A 21761-nucleotide genomic window follows, 5' to 3' on the forward strand; every position below is an offset into this window, starting at 1 on the left:
GCCGGCGCCTCTAAATGAAGCAAAGGTTTAAAGGAGCACGGCGTGTGAAGAGTGACCTTAATCAGCGCACGTGCCTTGTCTTCTCTGTAAAAGCCTGCACTTTATCGCTCACTGTACTGTGTGCTTGTTTTCAGAGAGAGGATCGAGCAGATGTGCTGCCCCTTCCAAATCTGCTGCCCTAGGCACCGGCCTTGTTGGCCAAGGCCATAATATGCCCCTGAAAGGTCTTCTATAACATGTAAAATCAAGAAAACAAACTCTTCCCAGAGGAGTTATAATGGGCACCAAGTGGGAGCTATAGACCTCAAGGAACAGAAAAACTAATGCCTGAACAGGATCAGCCTGATACATAGGGCAATTCAGAACTGTACAGACCACAGAAAAGTCAAAACCGAAGTAGGGATAGACAAAATAAACAATAGACATAAAGTCCTAACACTCTTTAACTTCCGCGGAAGTTCCAAAGTGACCACAAAATAGCTAGTATTAGCTACAAAATAAAATAAAATTCACCCAATGAAACTGCATTGGTTCCTATACCTCCAGATCTCCTCTGCCATACACAAATATTGCTTTCCCTGGTTCTCATAGACTCATACGACTCTAGAGCGGATCTGCTCCGCTTCTGACAGACAGAAACAACTGATATCGAGACTATATTTGACCCTACAGGGCGCCATGGTGCCGACCCAATCAACGCTAGTGGCAAAGTGGGGGCTAGACACTGGACTGGACCTACCAAAAGATCAGTGGGATCTTGTGCTGTACGAGTCTAGTAGGGGACTGATAAAAGCTGATTTGAGAGAAAACTGCTTAAAGACGACCTTTAGGTGGTACCTCACCCCAGAGAAAACATGCCACTTCTCACAAGATGGCACAAACCAATGCTACAGGGGGTGTGGGGACAGGGGAACATATCTACACATGTGGTGGGCATGCCCTGAGATAAGAGTCATCTGGGAAAAACTCCAGAGGCTCCTAGGCAGGTTATTACAGGAGCCTATTGTTTTCACTACTGCACATGTCCTCCTGAACTACAGATTCACACAGTATAACAAGGAAATTAACACACTTATCAAAATTCTATGTACAGCGACTAGAGTCTGTATTGCCAGACATTGGAAGGTAGGGGCCCCAGTTTGGCAAGAGGTTCTAGATAAAATAGAACATATCTACACTATGTTAGAGGTCTCTGCCTCAATACAAGGGTCCAGGGAACAATTTACTAAAATTTTAGAAGGTGACCCCATAAAGGGTAAGAGATAATCAAAGATCTCACCTTCCCAACACGACTAGACTCATTGGATAGATTTCATTCTCTTCTAGGACCGATCAGAGTCTTGAAAAAATTAGATTAGAGCGAAGTCGCTCACAATTAGTACCACAAATTTGTTTTTTGTTTAAGTTTGATTGATAATGTTATTTTGGTTTTACAAGTTTGTATAAAATGGGCAATGTACATGTACAGAAGCATAGCTCAATGGGTCAGTTACAAGGACCCTAATGCTCCAGTTTACTTTGCTGGCAGGGGGTATGGGGGGGGCTTTAGTGATGTCATGGTTACATATGCACTAAAAAGAAACTGTACCTTCATGCCTTCTGTTTGTGAATTCTGTGAATTTTTTGATATGCTGTCTCTTGACTTTATTGCCTTTAATAAAGAAATATTTCAACTAAAAATAGCTAGTATTAAATCCAAGAGAAGAAATGTTTCCAAAAAGAAAACTATAACAGACATGAGCTTTCCAAAATGAAATAAAATACATCCTAACCGGATCAAAGTAAATGAGGGCAGTACCTGCAGGTGAACGCCCAAGAAGAATGGACTCACAAACAGGACCAGCCAGTCAGAGACCCAATTCTTTCAAAGATCAGAACTGGAATAAGATACTCAAAGAAAAAATGGAAACGACAAGGAGATTGACTTCATCCCCATTCGTCTAACCCCCTGCTTGCCGTCTGAAACAGAAGATCGAGGATCCATCGACCCATTAGGACTGGGATCCTCCAGCACTGCCAAAACATGCCTCAGGAGGACGCGAAGGCGCGCCAGTCTATAACGAAAGACAAGACTTATCTCCGCCGGGGCAGCCGATAACCCTGGTCCCAAGGGATGGACCCCTGAATCCTCAGAGGAAACCGCTTCCCCAGAGAGCTGATCTGATCCAGACTATCCCACGCCTGACGAGCCTTGGTTAACAGAACACGGACAGTATCTTCCTGGAAGATGTAAATGCACCAATGCCATATATATGGCCGTGTGGAACCGTGCCGTAACCTCTTGAGAAAACAAGCCGCCTTCTGGAGAAGGGGTAACTGCATTTGGGACACCTGCTTGCGTAGCAAAATAAGGTTCTAGGGCGCGCGCCTCGCGGGATATGGGATCCTCAGGGGCGGGTGGCTCAGCAGACTCTAAGTTCCCTGATTCGGGAGAAAAGAGTACTCTAGAGCGGCATTCGGAACATAACTGATGGGCATGGATCACCCAGGCCATTTCATATTCTTCGCAGGAAGTAGAATCTGAATCAGAGACATCTGTCTCTAAAAAATCAGAATCCTTCATAACTCGGTGATTGAAATTATGGATAAAAAATAAACGGCATCTTACACCCCCAATGGCTGCGGCACTCACCACCTCCTATGACCCAGACAACTAGCGAAAGACTCTCTCCGTCACCACATGGTCAGGAATACGGAACTGGAGATAGAAAACGTGACCACGCCCGGTCACAAGGTGCACCATGCAGGCCAAAAAAAAGTGCGCCAGTCCACAAGGACCGCACAGCCTGACAAAAAAGGCCAGTAGGTTCCGAAATAGCCACGAGTCCAAGCATCGCTACACATTAGCAGACAATCACATAACAAACATGATTAAAGTCCCCCCCAGCTCAAAAAACCCCCTCAGGAGATATTAACCCTTGATACCAAGGATAAAAAAAAAAGATAAAAGGAGTCCCACTGAGACCCTGACTTCTTCATTTACATTACATTCTCATATTGAAAGTAAAATGAAACTATCTTACCAGAATCTACGCCATGGAACAGGAACACAGCCCTTCATGTGTGACAGATAGTAGCACCGCTTCTGACACGGACTTGAGTGAAGAAAGCAGGCAGCAAAACTTGTCAACGCTGATTGCTTAAGGAGCTGTTGATATGAGTCGGGATGGTTTCGAAAGAATGACTCTCTCTGCATCTCCAGACTCCAACTTTCATCCATGCTCTCACTTAGAGGCTGACAGGACTACTTAAAACTCCAGTCCGATTCCAAAGAGTACTACCCTCCATAAGAGACTAAGCCAAATCTTCTGACACTTCTCTGCCAACCTCCTATGACAAAAGGCAAACAATGACTGGGGGATGAGGGAAGTGGAGGAGGTATTTAAGCCTTTGGCTGAGGTGTCTTTGCCTCCTCCTGGTGGCCAGGTTCTGTATTTCCCAAAAGTAATGAATGCAGCTGTGGACTCTCCCCGTTTAAGAAGAAAACAGATATTTTCGCTGAGAAATTAAATCCAAAAAGTAATTAAGTCTTTTTGAAAATCAAAAACAAATCAAAATATAGGCACTAGAATCAAAACTGAGACAGCTGCATGAAGAACCTTTCTACCAAAAGCTGCTTCAGAAGAAGCAAAAAACATCAAAATGGTAAAATTGAGTAAAGGTATGCAAAAAAGACCAAGTGGCCGCTTTGCAGATTTGATCAACTGAAGCTTCATTCTTGAAAACCCAAGATGAGGCAACTGATCTAGAAGAAAGAGCAGCAATTCTCTGAGGCAGAGATTGGCCCGTCTCCAAATAAGCTTTGTGAATCAAAAGTTTCAACCAAGATGCTAAAGAGAAGACTTTCTGACCTTTTCTGGAACCATAGCATCTACATAATATATTAAAGCTCTAACGACGTCCAAAGAATGCCAAGATCTTTCAATAGAAATCTTAGGATTAGGACATAAGGAAGGAACAATAATTTCTTTATTAAAGTTGTTATAATTCACAACTTTAGGCAAAAATTTGAAAGAAGTCCAGAAAACAGCTTTATCTTGATGAAAAATCAGATAAGGAGACTCGCAAGAGAGAGCAGACAATTCAGAGACTCTTTCTAGCAGAAGAGATGGCCAACGAGACTTTCTAAGAAAGTAGTTTAATGTCCTAAGTATGCATAGGCTCAAAAGGAGGAGCCTGTAAAAACTTCAATACCAAAATAAGACTCCAAGGTGGAGAAATAGATCTTATGACGGGTTTAATTCTAATTAAAGCCTGGACAAAACAGTAAATATCAGGAAGATTAGAAATATTTCTGTGAAATAAAACAGAAAGAGCAGGGATTTGTCCTTTCAAAGTATTGGTAGACAAAATTTTATATAAACCATCCTAAAGAAACTGGAGAATCCTAGGAATCCAAGAAATACCAAGAATAATTATGGGAAGAACACCATGAAATATAAGTTTTCCAAATCTTGTAGTAAATCTTCCTTGAAGCAGGTTTGCGAGCCTGAATAATAGTGTTAATCACAGAGAAACCTCTATGACTGAGGACGAAACGTTCAATTTCCATGCCCTCAAGTTTAGAGATTTGAGATCTGGATTGAAAAACGGACCTTGAGACAGAAAGTCTGGTTTTAGAGAAAGAGGCCAAGGCTGGCAACTGAACATTCGGACAAGGTCCGCATACCAAAACCTAAGAGGCCACACTGGTGCTATCAGAAACATAAGATTGTTCCATTATGATCTTTGAGATCACTCTTGGAAGTAGAACCGAGGGGAAAAAATGTAAGCAGGCTAGTAAGACCAGGATACTGCTAGTGCATTCAACATTTCCGCCTGAAGATCCCTGGACCTGGAGAGGTACCTGAGAAGTTTCTTGTTCAGACGAGAGGCCATCAGATCTATCTCCAGAAGGCCCCATATTTGAATAATACGATAGAACACATCTTGGTGAAGAGACCACTCCCCCAGATGTAGAGACTGACGGCTGAGATAATCCGCTTCCCAATTGTCTACACCTAGAATATGAAACGCAGTGATTAGACAGGAATTGGTTCCGTCCAAGATAGTATTCGAGATACTTCTTTCATAGCTAGGGGACTGCGAGTTCCCCCTTGGTGATTGACATATGCCACTGTTGTGATATTGTCTGTCTGAAAACGAATGAAAAGTTCTCTCTGCAACAGGGGCCAAACATAAAGGGCTTTGAAGAGAGCACAGAGTTTTAGAATATTGATTGGTAACCTCGCCTCTCGAGGATTCCAAACTCCTTGTGCTGTCAGAAACCCCCAGATAGCTCCCCAACCTGTAAGACTTGCATCTGTGGAGATCACAAATCAGGTAGGAAGAAAAAAATGAGGCCCCTTGAAGAATAAAGTCAGAGAGAGTTGAGTGTTAGGATTTAAGAATATCAGTTGTGATATCCGAGTGTAATCCTTGCACCATTGGTGCAACATGCAAAGCTGAAGAGATCTCATATGAAAACAATCAAAAGGGATTGCGTCCGATGCTGCAATCATGAGACCTAAAACTTCCATACACATAGCCACTGAAGGTAATGATAGAGACTGAAGGTTTAGACAAGCTGTCTTCCATAGGAATAGTAGTATGTTAGGTAAGAGTGGAAATAGCCCCGACAACCTTTAGGGACTGTTTCCCAAAGTTCCAAATTAGCAATAGGTAAAGGATTCAATTTTTAAACCTAGAAGAAAGGTTAAAAAAAGGTACCAGGTTTAGACCATTCTTTAGCAATCACATTAGAGATAGCGTCTGGAATAGGAAAAAACTTAAGAAGTAATAACAGTAGTCTGAAATACAGAATTGAAACTATTACAAGTTTAATCATCAGGAGTTTTAGGCTCCTCAATCCCCAAAGTAAACAATACTTCCTTAAAAAGAGAGCGAATCATTTCAATTTTAAACAAAAATGAAGATTTGTCAATCTCTGTCTCTGGTGTAGGAACCCTATCAGTAGAGGATATGTAAGTATGTTGACGGTCAGTACAAAATTCACTAGATTATGGAACATTTTGTAATGTCCTTTTATGTTTATTTATAAGCAGTATATTAGTCATAGCCTCTCTAAGGCTGCAGCAATGAAATCTTTAATTGCTGCAGAAATACCTTCTGCATTAGACTGTGAGGGACGAACAGTGGATGCTTTTGTACTCATAGAAATATTATCAGCATGTAATAAATGATCAAAAGAAGAGCCACATAATTGAGCTGAAGAATTCAAATCAGCTTATTTACAACAAACACATTTAGTTTTGGTTAAAATATGTTCAGGCAGCTCAGTTTCTATGGTAGCATCTGAGGCAGGTTCAGTTTGAGACATCATGGCAAAAAAAGTACAAAAAACATAATTAGTTGCCAAACATCACATGCTCCTTAATACAGCAGTACTTTTAAGAGGAAATGATAAACAATGCTATTAAAATAATAATGTTATAATAAAACATCAATGAAGATGTAAAATCAAAAGTTGCATATAGCTCTCTAAAAACTGTGAGTGAAGTGGGAGAGGGTCTTTTAAGCTGATAAAAGGTGCAACAATTTTGGCGCCGAAAATACAGCCCGAATCAATGAAGCGTCACCAATGACACAAGTAGCGACATCATGACGCATTGCAAACAACGTGTTATAACTGACACAAACAGCATCACCCGCGACGCACCATAGATGGCGCAATAGCGTCAATGCGTACACGATTTTGACCGCAAAATTTGAAAAAAATAGAACTTCAGAGTATGCAGAGATAATGAAGGCCTAAGGTAAGCTAAAAAATAAACATCGCTTAACAACCCCCTAAACACTAAAAAGCAATGTTTCACAAACTCATGCTGCATTTATGACGCTTAAGGAGAAATAAACAACCGGTCTCATGGCAAATACATATATTTATACATATTTATAACTTTAAACAAATAAAGTGTCTTCCAAAGCTTAGAGTGTCTTAAAGAAAAAAACGGATTATACTTCCCATAAGACACCAATCCACATATAGCAGACAGCCAAACCAGTACTGAAACATATCAGCAGAGGTAATGGTAGAGGTGTATAATGTCGATCTGTAAATGGAAGCAGCAGATGAATCTCTGCGACCAAATTTACAAAAAGCCTTATGATCAGATTTCCCATAGGTGAAAACATGGTGTCATCAGGTAATACTCCCTTCACATCCCTCAGACAATCACTGAACTTAGAGAGTAACTGGGCTTCAATATGCTTTAAAGCGCCTTTCACTGAAGAATCAAGCACGCCATGTTTCACCACCTCCTAAGGAGGCAAAGTTTTTAAAACTAAGGTATGAGTGAGGTGGGAGGTGTATTTATAGGCATTTTGGGTTTGGGAAACTTTGCCCCCTCCTGGTAGGAATGTATATACCATCAAAAACAAGCTTGTGGACCCTCGCCACCTATATGAAAGAAATTACTATTTTACCTTGCATGAAATTCCCAATCTATTCTGCCTGTGTCTTTGGGGTTTGTTTTTTTGTGTGTTCTAAGATGCAAGTAATAATCTATATTTAAACAACAAATATTACCTTTATGATTATAGTACTGTACTATCTTTCTGAGGGTACTATGTATACAAAAGTATTACAAATTATATAAAACTACCTTTAAGCAGTATTATGATATGTACATACTGCCTAAATAACTCAAGAAATTGTTCTTTACACTGAGTTCAATCCCCTCTCCAAACTGTCCCATTTTAAAGATGTAAATATTCCAAAATCTAAACTATTCTGAAATCCAAACCTTTTCTGGTCCCAAGCAGTTTGGATAACAGAATTTATGTTTACCTGATAAATTACTTTCTCCAACGGTGTGTCCGGTCCACGGCGTCATCCTTACTTGTGGGATATTCTCTTCCCCAACAGGAAATGGCAAAGAGCCCAGCAAAGCTGGTCACATGATCCCTCCTAGGCTCCGCCTTCCCCAGTCATACGACCGACGTAAAGGAGGAATATTTGCATAGGAGAAATCATATGATACCGTGGTGACTGTAGTTAAAGAAAATAAATTATCAGACCTGATTAAAAAAACCAGGGCGGGCCGTGGACCGGACACACCGTTGGAGAAAGTAATTTATCAGGTAAACATAAATTCTGTTTTCTCCAACATAGGTGTGTCCGGTCCACGGCGTCATCCTTACTTGTGGGAACCAATACCAAAGCTTTAGGACACGGATGAAGGGAGGGAGCAAATCAGGTCACCTAGATGGAAGGCACCACGGCTTGCAAAACCTTTCTCCCAAAAATAGCCTCAGAAGAAGCAAAAGTATCAAATTTGTAAAATTTAGCAAAAGTGTGCAGTGAAGACCAAGTCGCTGCCTTACATATCTGATCAACAGAAGCCTCGTTCTTGAAGGCCCATGTGGAAGCCACGGCCCTAGTGGAATGAGCTGTGATTCTTTCAGGAGGCTGCCGTCCGGCAGTCTCGTAAGCCAATCTGATGATGCTTTTAAGCCAAAAAGAGAGAGAGGTAGAAGTTGCTTTTTGACCTCTCCTTTTACCAGAATAAACAACAAACAAGGAAGATGTTTGTCTAAAATCCTTTGTAGCATCTAAATAGAATTTTAGAGCACGAACTACATCCAAATTGTGCAACAAACGTTCCTTCTTTGAAACTGGATTCGGACACAAAGAAGGCACAACTATCTCCTGGTTAATGTTTTTGTTAGAAACAACTTTCGGAAGAAAACCAGGTTTAGTACGCAAAACCACCTTATTTGCATGGAACACCAGATAAGGAGGAGAACACTGCAGAGCAGATAACTCTGAAACTCTTCTGGCAGAAGAAATTGCAACCAAAAACAAAACTTTCCAAGATAATAACTTAATATCAACGGAATGTAAGGGTTCAAACGGAACCCCCTGAAGAACTGAAAGAACTAAATTGAGACTCCAAGGAGGAGTCAAAGGTTTGTAAACAGGCTTGATTCTAACCAGAGCCTGAACAAAAGCTTGAACATCTGGCACAGCTGCCAGCTTTTTGTGAAGTAACACAGACAAAGCAGAAATCTGTCCCTTCAAAGAACTTGCAGATAATCCTTTCTCCAAACCTTCTTGAAGAAAGGATAGAATCTTAGGAATTTTTATCTTGTCCCAAGGGAATCCTTTAGATTCACACCAACAGATATATCTTTTCCATATTTTATGGTAGATTTTTCTAGTTACAGGCTTTCTGGCCTGAACAAGTGTATCAATGACAGAATCTGAGAACCCTCGCTTTGATAAAATCAAGCGTTCAATCTCCAAGCAGTCAGTTGGAGTGAGACCAGATTCGGATGTTCGAACGGACCTTGAACAAGAAGGTCCCGTCTCAAAGGTAGCTTCCATGGTGGAGCCGATGACATATTCACCAGGTCTGCATACCAAGTCCTGCGTGGCCACGCAGGAGCTATCAAGATCACCGATGCCCTCTCCTGATAGATCCTGGCTACCAGCCTGGGGATAAGAGGAAACGGTGGGAATACATACGCTAGTTTGAAGGTCCAAGGTGCTACTAGTGCATCTACTAGAGTCGCCTTGGGATCCCTGGATCTGGACCCGTAGCAAGGAACCTTGAAGTTCTGACGAGAAGCCATCAGATCCATGTCTGGAATGCCCCACAACTGAGTAATTTGGGCAAAGATTTCCGGATGGAGTTCCCACTCCCCCGGATGAAACGACTGACGACTCAGAAAATCCGCTTCCCAATTTTCCACTCCTGGAATGTGGATTGCAGACAAGTGGCAGGAGTGAGACTCCGCCCATTGAATGATTTTGGTCACTTCTTCCATCGCCAGGGAACTCCTTGTTCCCCCCTGATGGTTGATGTACGCAACAGTCGTCATGTTGTCCGATTGAAACCGTATGAATTTGGCCTTTGCTAGCTGAAGCCAAGCCTTGAGAGCATTGAATATCGCTCTTAGTTCCAGAATATTTATCGGGAGAAGAGATTCTTCCCGAGACCAAAGACCCTGAGCTTTCAGGAGTCCCCAGACCGCGCCCCAGCCCACCAGACTGGCGTCGGTCGTGACAATGACCCACTCTGGTCTGCGGAAGCTCATCCCCTGTGACAGGTTGTCCAGGGACAGCCACCAACGGAGTGAATCTCTGGTCCTCTGATCTACTTGTATCGTCGGAGACAAGTCTGTATAATCCCCATTCCACTGACTGAGCATGCACAGTTGTAATGGTCTCAGATGAATTCGCGCAAAAGGAACTATGTCCATTGCCGCGACCATCAAACCTATTACTTCCATGCACTGCGCTATGGAAGGAAGAGGAACAGAATGAAGTACTTGACAAGAGTTTAGAAGTTTTGATTTTCTGGCCTCTGTCAGAAAAATCCTCATTTCTAAGGAGTCTATTATTGTTCCCAAGAAGGGGACTTTTGTTGACGGAGATAGAGAACTTTTTTCTACGTTCACTTTCCACCCGTGAGATCTGAGAAAGGCCAGGACGATGTCCGTGTGAGCCTTTGCTTGTGGAAGGGACAACGCTTGAATCAGAATGTCGTCCAAGTAAGGTACTACTGCAATGCCCCTTGGTCTTAGCACCGCTAGAAGGGACCCCAGTACCTTTGTGAAAATTCTTGGAGCAGTGGCTAATCCGAACGGAAGTGCCACAAACTGGTAATGCTTGTCCAGAAAGGCGAACCTTAGGAACCGATGATGTTCCTTGTGGATAGGAATATGCAGATATGCATCCTTTAAATCCACCGTGGTCATGAATTGACCTTCCTGGATGGAAGGAAGAATTGTTCGAATGGTTTCCATTTTGAACGATGGAACCTTGAGAAACTTGTTTAGGATCTTGAGATCTAAGATTGGTCTGAATGTTCCCTCTTTTTTGGGAACTATGAACAGATTGGAGTAGAACCCCATCCCTTGTTCTCCTAATGGAACAGGATGAATCACTCCCATTTTTAACAAGTCTTCTACACAATGTAAGAATGCCTGTTTTTTTATGTGGTCTGAAGACAATTGAGACCTGTGGAACCTCCCCCTTGGGGGAAGCCCCTTGAATTCCAGAAGATAACCTTGGGAGACTATTTCCAGCGCCCAAGGATCCAGAACATCTCTTGCCCAAGCCTGAGCGAAGAGAGAGAGTCTGCCCCCCACCAGATCCGGTCCCGGATCGGGGGCCAACATCTCATGCTGTCTTGGTAGCAGTGGCAGGTTTCTTGGCCTGCTTACCTTTGTTCCAGCCTTGCATTGGCCTCCAGGCTGGCTTGGCTTGAGAAGTATTACCCTCTTGCTTAGAGGATGTAGCACTTGTGGCTGGTCCGTTTCTGCGAAAGGGACGAAAATTTGGTTTATTTTTAGCCTTGAAAGACCTATCCTGAGGAAGGGCGTGGCCCTTACCCCCAGTGATATCAGAAATAATCTCTTTCAAGTCAGGGCCAAACAGCGTTTTCCCCTTGAAAGGAATGTTAAGCAATTTATTCTTGGAAGACGCATCCGCTGACCAAGATTTTAGCCAAAGCGCTCTGCGCGCCACAATAGCAAACCCAGAATTTTTCGCCGCTAATCTAGCCAATTGCAAAGTGGCGTCTAAGGTGAAAGAGTTAGCCAATTTGAGAGCATGAATTCTGTCCAAAATCTCCTCATAAGAAGAATCTTTATTGAGCGCCTTTTCTAGTTCATCGAACCAGAAACACGCTGCTGTAGTGACAGGAACAATGCATGAAATTGGTTGTAGAAGGTAACCTTGCTGAACAAACATCTTTTTAAGCAAACCCTCTAACTTTTTATCCATAGGATCTTTGAAAGCACAACTATCTTCTATGGGTATAGTGGTGCGTTTGTTTAGAGTAGAAACCGCCCCCTCGACCTTGGGGACTGTCTGCCATAAGTCCTTTCTGGGGTCGACCATAGGAAACAATTTCTTGAATATAGGGGGAGGGACGAAAGGTATGCCGGGCCTTTCCCATTCTTTGTTTACAATATCCGCCACCCGCTTGGGTATAGGAAAAGCTTCGGGGGGCCCCGGGACCTCTAGGAACTTGTCCATCTTACATAATTTCTCTGGAATGACCAAATTCTCACAATCATCCAGAGTAGATAACACCTCCTTAAGCAGAGCGCGGAGATGTTCCAATTTAAATTTGAATGTAATCACATCAGGTTCCGCTTGTTGAGAAATTTTCCCTGAATCTGAAATTTCTCCCTCAGACAAAACCTCCCTGGCCCCCTCAGACTGGTGTAGGGGCACTTCAGAACCAATATCATCAGCGTCCTCATGCTCTTCCGTATTTTCTAAAACAGAGCAGTCGCGCTTTCGCTGATAAGTGGGCATTTTGGCTAAAATGTTTTTGATAGAATTATCCATTACAGCCGTTAATTGTTGCATAGTAAGGAGTATTGGCGCACTAGATGTACTAGGGGCCTCCTGTGTGGGCAAGACTGGCGTAGACGAAGGAGGGGATGATGCAGTACCATGCTTACTCCCCTCACTTGAGGAATCATCTTGGGCATCATTTTCTCTAAATTTTGTGTCACATAAATCACATCTATTTAAATGAGAAGGAACCTTGGCTTCCCCACATACAGAACACAGTCTATCTGGTAGTTCAGACATGTTAAACAGGCATAAACTTGATAACAAAGTACAAAAAACGTTTTAAAATAAAACCGTTACTTTTAAATTTTAAACTGAACACACTTTATTACTGCAAATGTGAAAAAGTATGAAGGAATTGTTCAAAATTCACCAAAATTTCACCACAGTGTCTTAAAGCCTTAAAAGTATTGCACACCAAATTTGAAAGCTTTAACTCTTAAAATAACGGAACCGGAGCCGTTTTTATATTTAACCCCTATACAGTCCCTGGTATCTGCTTTGCTGAGACCCAACCAAGCCCAAAGGGGAATACGATACCAAATGACGCCTTCAGAAAGCCTTTTCTATGTATCAGAGCTCCTCACACATGCATCTGCATGTCATGCTTCTCAAAAACAAGTGCGCAATAGAGGCGCGAAAATGAGGCTCTGCCTATGATTAGGGAAAGCCCCTAGAGAATAAGGTGTCCAATACAGTGCCTGCCGGTTATTTTACATAATTCCCAAGAATAAAATAATTCCTCAAAGCTATGAAGTATTAAAAATGCTTATATATCAATCGTTTTAGCCCAGAAAATGTCTACCAGTCTTAAAAGCCCTTGTGAAGCCCTTTATTCTTATGTAATAAAAATGGCTTACCGGATCCCATAGGGAAAATGACAGCTTCCAGCATTACATCGTCTTGTTAGAAATGTGTCATACCTCAAGCAGCAAAAGTCTGCTCACTGTTTCCCCCAACTGAAGTTAATTCCTCTCAACAGTCCTGTGTGGAAACAGCCATCGATTTTAGTAACGGTTGCTAAAATCATTTTCCTCTTACAAACAGAAATCTTCATCACTTTTCTGTTTCAGAGTAAATAGTACATACCAGCACTATTTTAAAATAACAAACTCTTGATTGAAGAATAAAAACTACAGTTAAACACCAAAAAACTCTAAGCCATCTCCGTGGAGATGTTGCCTGTACAACGGCAAAGAGAATGACTGGGGAAGGCGGAGCCTAGGAGGGATCATGTGACCAGCTTTGCTGGGCTCTTTGCCATTTCCTGTTGGGGAAGAGAATATCCCACAAGTAAGGATGACGCCGTGGACCGGACACACCTATGTTGGAGAAAAAGGGTTTTCTACCTACAGTATATATCACTGTTACTACACAGGCATTTTGCTATAGACTGCACCAAGCAACTGTATATAAAACAGACTTCAAAACATTATAACCATATATTTTTCTAATTTTATTTATCTACTGTTTATTTCAAAGTAATTTCTTGCAAACCTGCTTTGGTGAGAGCCACTTGCAACTGAGTGTGAAGATTGGAGGTGAGGTAGATGGGTAATCTGGGGGAAGTTCAAAGTTCAGGACAATTGGTGGCAAGTAACAAACCGTGTCCTCAAAGCTCTTAGTTAAAATGTCTGCTGCTTCATCTTGGAAAGGCATGAAAAAGGAAACATTTTCAGTAATAAGTCTATATATTTTTTATATTATAACCAAAATACAAAACAATAACCATTGTCCATATAGTCAAAATAATATATCAATCATAAACAATACTAATATATTCAACTTCTAAGAAGCGATTTAAAAAACTGTATTCATTAACATGTTAAACTTCAGTAAATATTCTATATATTCTGAGGCTGAAAACTCTTTACAGGGCTTTATAAATTAAAAACAAACACAAATGCTAGTTCCTCATTTTTTTTAATTGAAATTGCTAATGCTAAGACATTTGAAGGCAAAATCTAAAAGGACAAAAATCTGCAATCACTATAAAGTGTAAATGAGAATAGTGTGAGGACTCAATTGTGACTGTGAGCCTATGCCCACGGCACTCTTGACCGGTTAATCATATCAACCAATCAGGAGCAAAGTAAATATTCTGTTAATAAAAGAGAATCCTGGGGGCGGAGCCAGCAGCCAACGCAGCAAGACACACTACTTCAGAGCTCCTGATATGTGAGCTATAAACTTTATATTTTTGGCATGTGAGATACTCTCATACTATCAGATCTAGCCCCAAACAAGCGTGGGTATACAAGGCATAGAAGATTGGCTCATAATATATTACAGATGACAACGCAACAGCATGAAGGCCTGTCAGCTTACTGAGGCTGTTGCATGGAGTGCGCCGCCATATTGTGAGACTTCTATACATCATCCTGCTCCTAAGAGATACAGCTCTGCTTTTAATTCCCCCTTAAGCTGCCTCATGGAGAGGCAAATCATTCTTAAACTGCGCAACTTAATGCTCTCTTTAGACCACCATCGGCAGGCACTTATTGAGGAATTGAGAGCCGCTAGTGACCCGCAACAATATGCACCGCTGCCGGGTGAATCTGAGGGAGTGAATGACTTTAGTGAACTCACTCCACCACATTTAGGAGGAGACGCATTCAGGGCTATGGAAGAAGGGTTTAAAGCAGAGATCTGGAGCCTCGAGCCTAAGATGGAGGCACAATCTGATAGCGGTAAACAGCTACATATCCTGCAGCCGCACAACATCCATATGAGGTCTGTGCAGCATAGCGCAATTCATCTAGAGGTGTCGTGGTCAAAGTTTAATGGCACAAGCAAACCTAACGACCTACAGCCTACAGCTCACATTACCATCGGCTCTGCAGATACCGATAGTATCGGAAACCTCCTTTCAAGTCAGAAGCCTACGCTAAGTGAGACAACAGATGCCGAGCTCAGCCTGCAGTCATGTGTGAGGCTATATCCACGCTCCAGAAGTCACCCTAATACTCTTTCTTACATAGCGGTGCAGCTCTATTTGACACATGATCACCGGGCCAGCATGATTCCAGGGGCCCCGGCTCCTATGCGTTCTGGCATAGGTTAGTTCAGGAGGCTTTCCCTGGAAGTCAAAGACGGGTATATCCGGACTGACAGGAACCCTCCTCTCTGTTTTATAAATATGGCAGGACTTTAACATTGCATTTTCTATACTCCCAGCATGACATAAACTGCTCCTTCTTATCATTATGTGGGACGTCATATCACTGTTAATATATAAATAGGGCTGTTTTAGCGGCACATGGTTATGTATAAAGTATGTATGTGTAATTGGTTATCACTCTGACAATGTCCTATGGTAAGTGCACATATATGGTCTAATATAGTTAATGGCAATTTGTGTAATGTCAATTATAATACTAAGCCCTCTTGTGTATAGATATAGCTTGAATATAGAGACTAGCCCCATACAATGACTGCAGTCCATATGTACAACTTTGTAGAGGCTTTCTCTTAACATGTAGACTCTAACTACACTCACGCTTCAAGTTTTATTCAGGACGGATGACAATTATGTTAATTGCACTGGATGGTATTATTCTGTCCCCCTATGTTATTGTTTTTCCCTGTTTTATTGAATACCCTCTGTCAGGACTCTTATTGTGTGTTATATGCTAAAGTTCTGTTTTACCACATTCCTACGGAGTTTAATCTGGGAGTCCCTAATCTCTACCTATTGCAGTCCTGAAGACTTATTGATTGCAGAAAATACACATTTTCCCCCAGGTTGTCAGTTTAGTGCTCATATGCTAACATACCCCCAACTATCTGGAACGCCTACATAATATTAGTAATTTCAACAGACTTCATACCCTAGCTTGTTGCTCATCTCCCTCATATTGTACTAGTGTTATGGGGTATAGAAACATCAGTGTTCCTGTGGTAGTACATAGGGGAACCACTATTAACTGTCAAGCCTTCTACTTATTCCTTTCATAACATGCCCATATACTTTCGGCTTTTGCCCGCTGCATCCCCTCCCCCATAGTTAAGAAGTTATCCCACACTATTAGAGGCCACTAGGATCACACATAACCTAGTAATTGTACTAATATATATTTGTTTGTCATAGGTATTTTGTCATGACTCCCGTGTCCAGTGTCTATATGCATACACTGTTTTATTTTTAAATTATTAGCAGGGACTTAGTTTTACTGGCTAACAGTGTGCACGTCTTTTGCTGGTTTATGTGAGATATAACTTCTGAGCTCAGCCTTTGCCCAATACTAGTTCATTTTCTATATAATACTGGTTATTGTTATCAATAGTCTACAGATTAAGATGCCTCATAGGGCCCCGAATTGTATTTAGGCATATCCATTTCCTACTTTGGAAACAGGTAATCTAAAAAGGACACCCCAAGTTGATATCATTACCTACATTTAAATGCACTTCAATAGGGCTCCTACTCAATAACATAAGCTTGCTCCAGATAGGTAACCTTTTCTTGGTATATCACTGACATCTGTCAAGGTTATATTTTCAAATCATCCTAAGTTAGAAAGTTTACTTTAGACACCCTAATTGTGAGTCAGGATGTTGCAGTATACATAGATAATGTATGTTTATTTAGAAGGGTTCGGTATACTAATCTAGTCTTGTTCTGCTGGCTGCGGCCGGACCAGCGGAATTGGCATTATACGTAAATAATACAGAAGGGACTCCTCTCCTTCCTTTCCCGCCGGTACTTGTTGCCTGCGGGTCATACCCCTACTCCCTTTTCCCTTGTCGCCGGTAGATGGCATCTCCCCAGGAGAGGAGCTCCTCTAGAAGCCCTTTATATCTCGTTTTATACTATGTTTCATATTATCTACCTTATATCTCACGTTACATACATCCTGATACTCTGCTATGAGAATAATTGTTCTAGAATATAATCTGACCCATATTATACACAAAAACCCAGGATATTTGAGCAGGTTTCTACGTAAGCGTATGTATAGAGTACAGCTATAGTGATGACAGCCTGGAAAGTTTGTAAACTCTAATAGAATTTATAGCTCCGTCCCCCGCCCTCATAGCTATAATCCACTCTTATATTAGGTGGATAAATAAGCGGTATTAACCCGCTACAAACATCATTTTGTCATAAGTTGCTCTTAATCTTTTGTTTATCATGAAAATGAGGCTCTTTGCCCCTTGTTCACGTGTATCTAATAGGAGCAACTTGTTATGCTTCCCTATAATTTGTCAATCCTTCAAAAATAAATACACCTCTATTATAATTCATGTATCACTCTATAGGAAGTATAATTTACCAGGGTTGTTTAAATTCTATCATTTTATTATCTTATATATGAAAAAGAGGTATCGAATTATTATAGTTGCATTTTAAGTGTGACACAGCTAATAGTGGTAATATGTTTTACTGTACTACTTAAGAATTCTATATGTTATTTGCAGCTTTCTTGTATAGGTAACACTGTTTGGCACTAACATATGTGTTACTTGACAAAGCCATATGAGACACTTTCTGTTCTGTATTCTTTTAAATGTGACAATGTAAACTGTAAGTTACCTTCTTGAATTACCTCAATAAAAAAACTATGATTTAAAAAAAAAAAAAAAAGAGAATCCTTGACAAGGCTCAGAAAGAAATGAGCCCAGAAATCATTTATTTTCCAATTCTCAGAACTGAGAAAGCACACAGCAGACTTATCACGGCTAACCCTGTTATATATATTTCCCTACTAGGCTTTTACAGAGAAAAACTGCAGAACAATTTATACTAACAATATAAGCGTTGCTAGTTTTGTTGCCTACACACTCAAATCCTGAATGTCTCATACAAATGGTGCAAGTGGATTTTAACTATTGAAAAAAAATTGCAGCAAACACAATGTTTATGTGTTTTAAATCAATTAAGACTTGGCTGATATGTTATTCTTTATAAAGGTGACAGAAATATATTGCAATTACAAGGTGTTTACTCTCTGTTTAAGGTAAGCCTTTTTGGAATTACCATTTTTCAATTTAATAATCTTTTTTTTTTTTAATTTTGTGGGCATTGTATGGTGAGTAATTACGTATTATAGTTGTTTTTTTGCAGCGGGTGGATTGTATAGGAGGCTTTTTTGTTACTGGGGATTATTTAGGTTATTAGATGTACAAGAACATTTTCTGATGGAGGGAATATGATAAGGGGATCATGTAGGGAGTAATTAGATAAAAGGTGGATATTATGGTGCAGAATTGGTTAAAGGGAATGAACTGGAGGTTTACTGTAGGTTTATTAAAGTGAAGGTAAACTTTGATGAATGAAAGCCCGTTTTTTAAAAATACTATTAAAAACAGGGGAACTTTCATTCATCAAATGTTACAAAGCAGCCGTTTTGATTAAAAAAAAACTTACCTCTCTCCTCTTCACAGCCAGAGCAGCTTCCCCCACCCGGAGATCCTCTCTTCACACGTCATCAATGACTAATCCAGCTTCCTCCAATCACGGCTTTACCCCAAGGGTAGTCATTGCCTGAGGCCATGCCGTGATTGGAGGAAGCTAGATTAGTCATTGATGACGTGTGAAGAGAGGATCTCTGGGTGAGGGAAGCTGCTCTGGCTGTGCAAAGAAGGGAGGTAAGTTTTTAATCAAAACGGCTGCTTTGTAAACTTTGATGAATGAAAGTGCCCCTGTTTTTAATAGAATTTAAAAAAACGGGCTTTCATTCATCAAAGTTTACCTTCACTTTAAGCATTAACACTTGCACCTTTATAATATACATACCAATATTGTAGTTTCTTGGCACATAGCCAGCATGACTATCTGTATGGAGCTATTATTTAGTGACATATATAATGCAAACACTATATATAACAGACTTGAGTGTGATCAAGTAAAAAACAAATTATGCTTACCTGATAACTTCTGATGGAAAGAGTCCACAGCTGCATTCATTACTTTTGGGAAATAAGAACCTGGCCACCAGGAGGAGGCAAAGACAACCCAGCCAAAGGCTTAAATACTCCTCCCACTCCCTTCATCCCCCAGTCATTCTGCTGAGGAACAAGGAACAGTAGAAGAAATATCAGGGTGAAAGGTGCCAGAAGAATATAAGGACGCCCCACATAAAATTACGGGTGGGGAGCTGTGGACTTTCCATCAGAAGAAAAGGAAATTATCAGGTAAGCATAATTTATGATTTTCTTCTTAAATGGAAAGAGTCCACAGCGGCATTCATTACTTTTGGGAAAACAATACCCAAGCTATAGAGGACACTGAATGCCAAGACGGGAGAGTACATAGGCGGCCCATACTGAGGGCACCAAGTCTGAACCTGTACCCGAGAAAAAAACACTGCTTCGCCCGAAGCCGAGAAAATTTGAAAAGGAAAAAGCCCCAATGACACTGACTCGCAGTTGGTCCAGAAGCCAAACTAGAGTCCGCAAACGGACTCGACTGAGCCAACAGTCCTCCAGGAGACACCGTCATCCAACAAACAGTCCTCCACCGCTCATCTCCACAAATGAAGGAGACATCAGCTGAAACCCCTAAGGGAACAAGGCAAGGGAGAACCAAGGAAACCGAAAGGTCCCCTAATACAAAAAAGAACACCTCCACGAGTGAGTCTAGCTCACAGAGGCCCAAAGGGGCCCAAACAGGGAAAAGAGGCCACGCCTTTACAAGCGAAACCCGGGATAAGACCGGGGACAGAGACAGAACAGACGTCTCTCCAACATCCTGCAAGTATGGATTGCAACTGAAAAGGCAAAGTCCTCCAAGTGTCAATAATAGCAAGGCATTCGACCATGAAAAAGTGTGTAATGCACCCAGGAGAGAACCCCAAGTTTGAAAACACAGAGTCCATAACAGGACGACACAGAGGATACTTGCGAGGAAGAAGAAGCAGTCAAGCAAGAAACAGACCACAAAAGTAACCCCCAGACAAAGGGCATGCTCCAAGCAACCTAAGTCACTGGACCTGCTCACAGGTCCCTAAAAAGAGGAACACAAACCTCAATCGAGGCCCCCCGAGAAGGAGAGTATACCCTCAGAACCCGAAGGAAGAGTAGAGTAAACTCTCTTCTGAAATCAATGGAGCCAGTTGAAAGGAACATCTATACCCTAGCAGACTAAGTTAACAGGATAGACTCAAGAAAACTCACACATCCAGAGGAGACTGAGACCGAGCGCAGCTCCATAGACCGCTCGGCCATCCTGACCTGCAGACCCACAGCCAGCTGGACCAACCCATCCTCAGGGACCCAAAACAGGAGAACAAAAGAATCCTGAAACAGGTACAGAAACAAGTGTAAGGATAGCACAGCCATCCCCACAGAGTACAAGTACAAACCGACTCTGAAAACAGACAACAAGGCCATAGACCTAAGGATCCATCAAAATAAAGGCCCAACAAGTCTGCTTTGAGCCAGCAAGACCCCCGGGGGAACCAATCCCACCTTTTTGCCTCCCATCCAGGAGAAGCACCAAGCAAGGACTCCATCTCCATAGGGAGGAGAATATCCCCTAAAGAAAAGGGATGATGCCGGAAGAGCAACAACTGTCCTCAAGGCCCGAAGGCACCAGCTAATGGGAAGAGAAATTCCCAACACAGATGTCCTAGAAAAGGACCCCCCTACAAGTAGCTTGCCAAGCATAGGCACAGCCAACCCAATCGCCTGCAGAGCAGGGAATCCACGGGAACAACTGCAAGCTAACCAGGGGAATGCAACCATAAGGCGCACAAGAAATTGGACATGCAACACCAGCAACTGGGTATGAACCAACCACCCTTAAGGCTCAAGCCACACGGCTAACGACTAGAGGACAAGGGTCACTCTGTGGCAAAGAGTAAAAATACTCCAAAATCCAGGCCAACCATAACCAGGTTTGGTAGATAAAGCAAGGACATAGCCCCAGTTCCCACTACAGTGCAACCCGCCGATCAGGGAGAAAAACAGTTCTGGGTACCCAATAGTTCAGGCAAACATTACCCTAGAACCAGAAAATCCAGATAGCGAGAGAACTCGAAAGCCCCAACCAAAGGAAGGAACCACCCCTAGCTAAAGTCCAATGCTCCAAGGAACAAGGCTAGAAGTCTTATGAAGATACTTTTCAGAGCCTCAGGACGCCCAGGGATACCTTGAGGTCAAAAAATCCTACTAACAGGACCAGTCTCACAAGCAGAGGACACAAGGAAGAGAAGGCACAAAGCCTACCCAGCTCCAGAGAACCCTGAGCTAAACAAAAATCCCCGCAGGGAACAACCATCACCCAGAAACACAGATCCCTAAAAAGAGATCCACTCACCCGGAGGTAATGGAAGAAGACCCAAAAAGCCTCTTATAACTCAGTCAAGAGTAAAAGCTGCATCTAGATACACTAGAAACAGCTTACGCGTACACCTGCAAGGTCTTAAGAGCTGCAACAGGTTTCAAACTGCAAACCTTCCGCATGCTAGACAGCTATCCTGTACCAGCTGTTGGATCAAGC

General features: G+C 41.9%; 1 protein-coding gene across 2 annotated transcripts in view; it reads right to left on the reverse strand.

Moving 5' to 3' along the window:
* Positions 1–21761, reverse strand: part of RNF14 (ring finger protein 14) — a 243020-nt gene that overhangs the window by 118972 nt on the left and 102287 nt on the right. For both annotated transcript variants that reach the window (XM_053717169.1, XM_053717168.1), the window contains exon 3: positions 13814–13962. In XM_053717169.1, coding sequence (XP_053573144.1) covers positions 13814–13962 — 149 coding nt within the window. The remainder of the gene's footprint in view (positions 1–13813; positions 13963–21761) is intronic.

This window comes from Bombina bombina, chromosome 6 (genome assembly GCF_027579735.1).
Source record: "Bombina bombina isolate aBomBom1 chromosome 6, aBomBom1.pri, whole genome shotgun sequence".
Classification (NCBI taxonomy): Eukaryota; Metazoa; Chordata; class Amphibia; order Anura; family Bombinatoridae; genus Bombina; species Bombina bombina.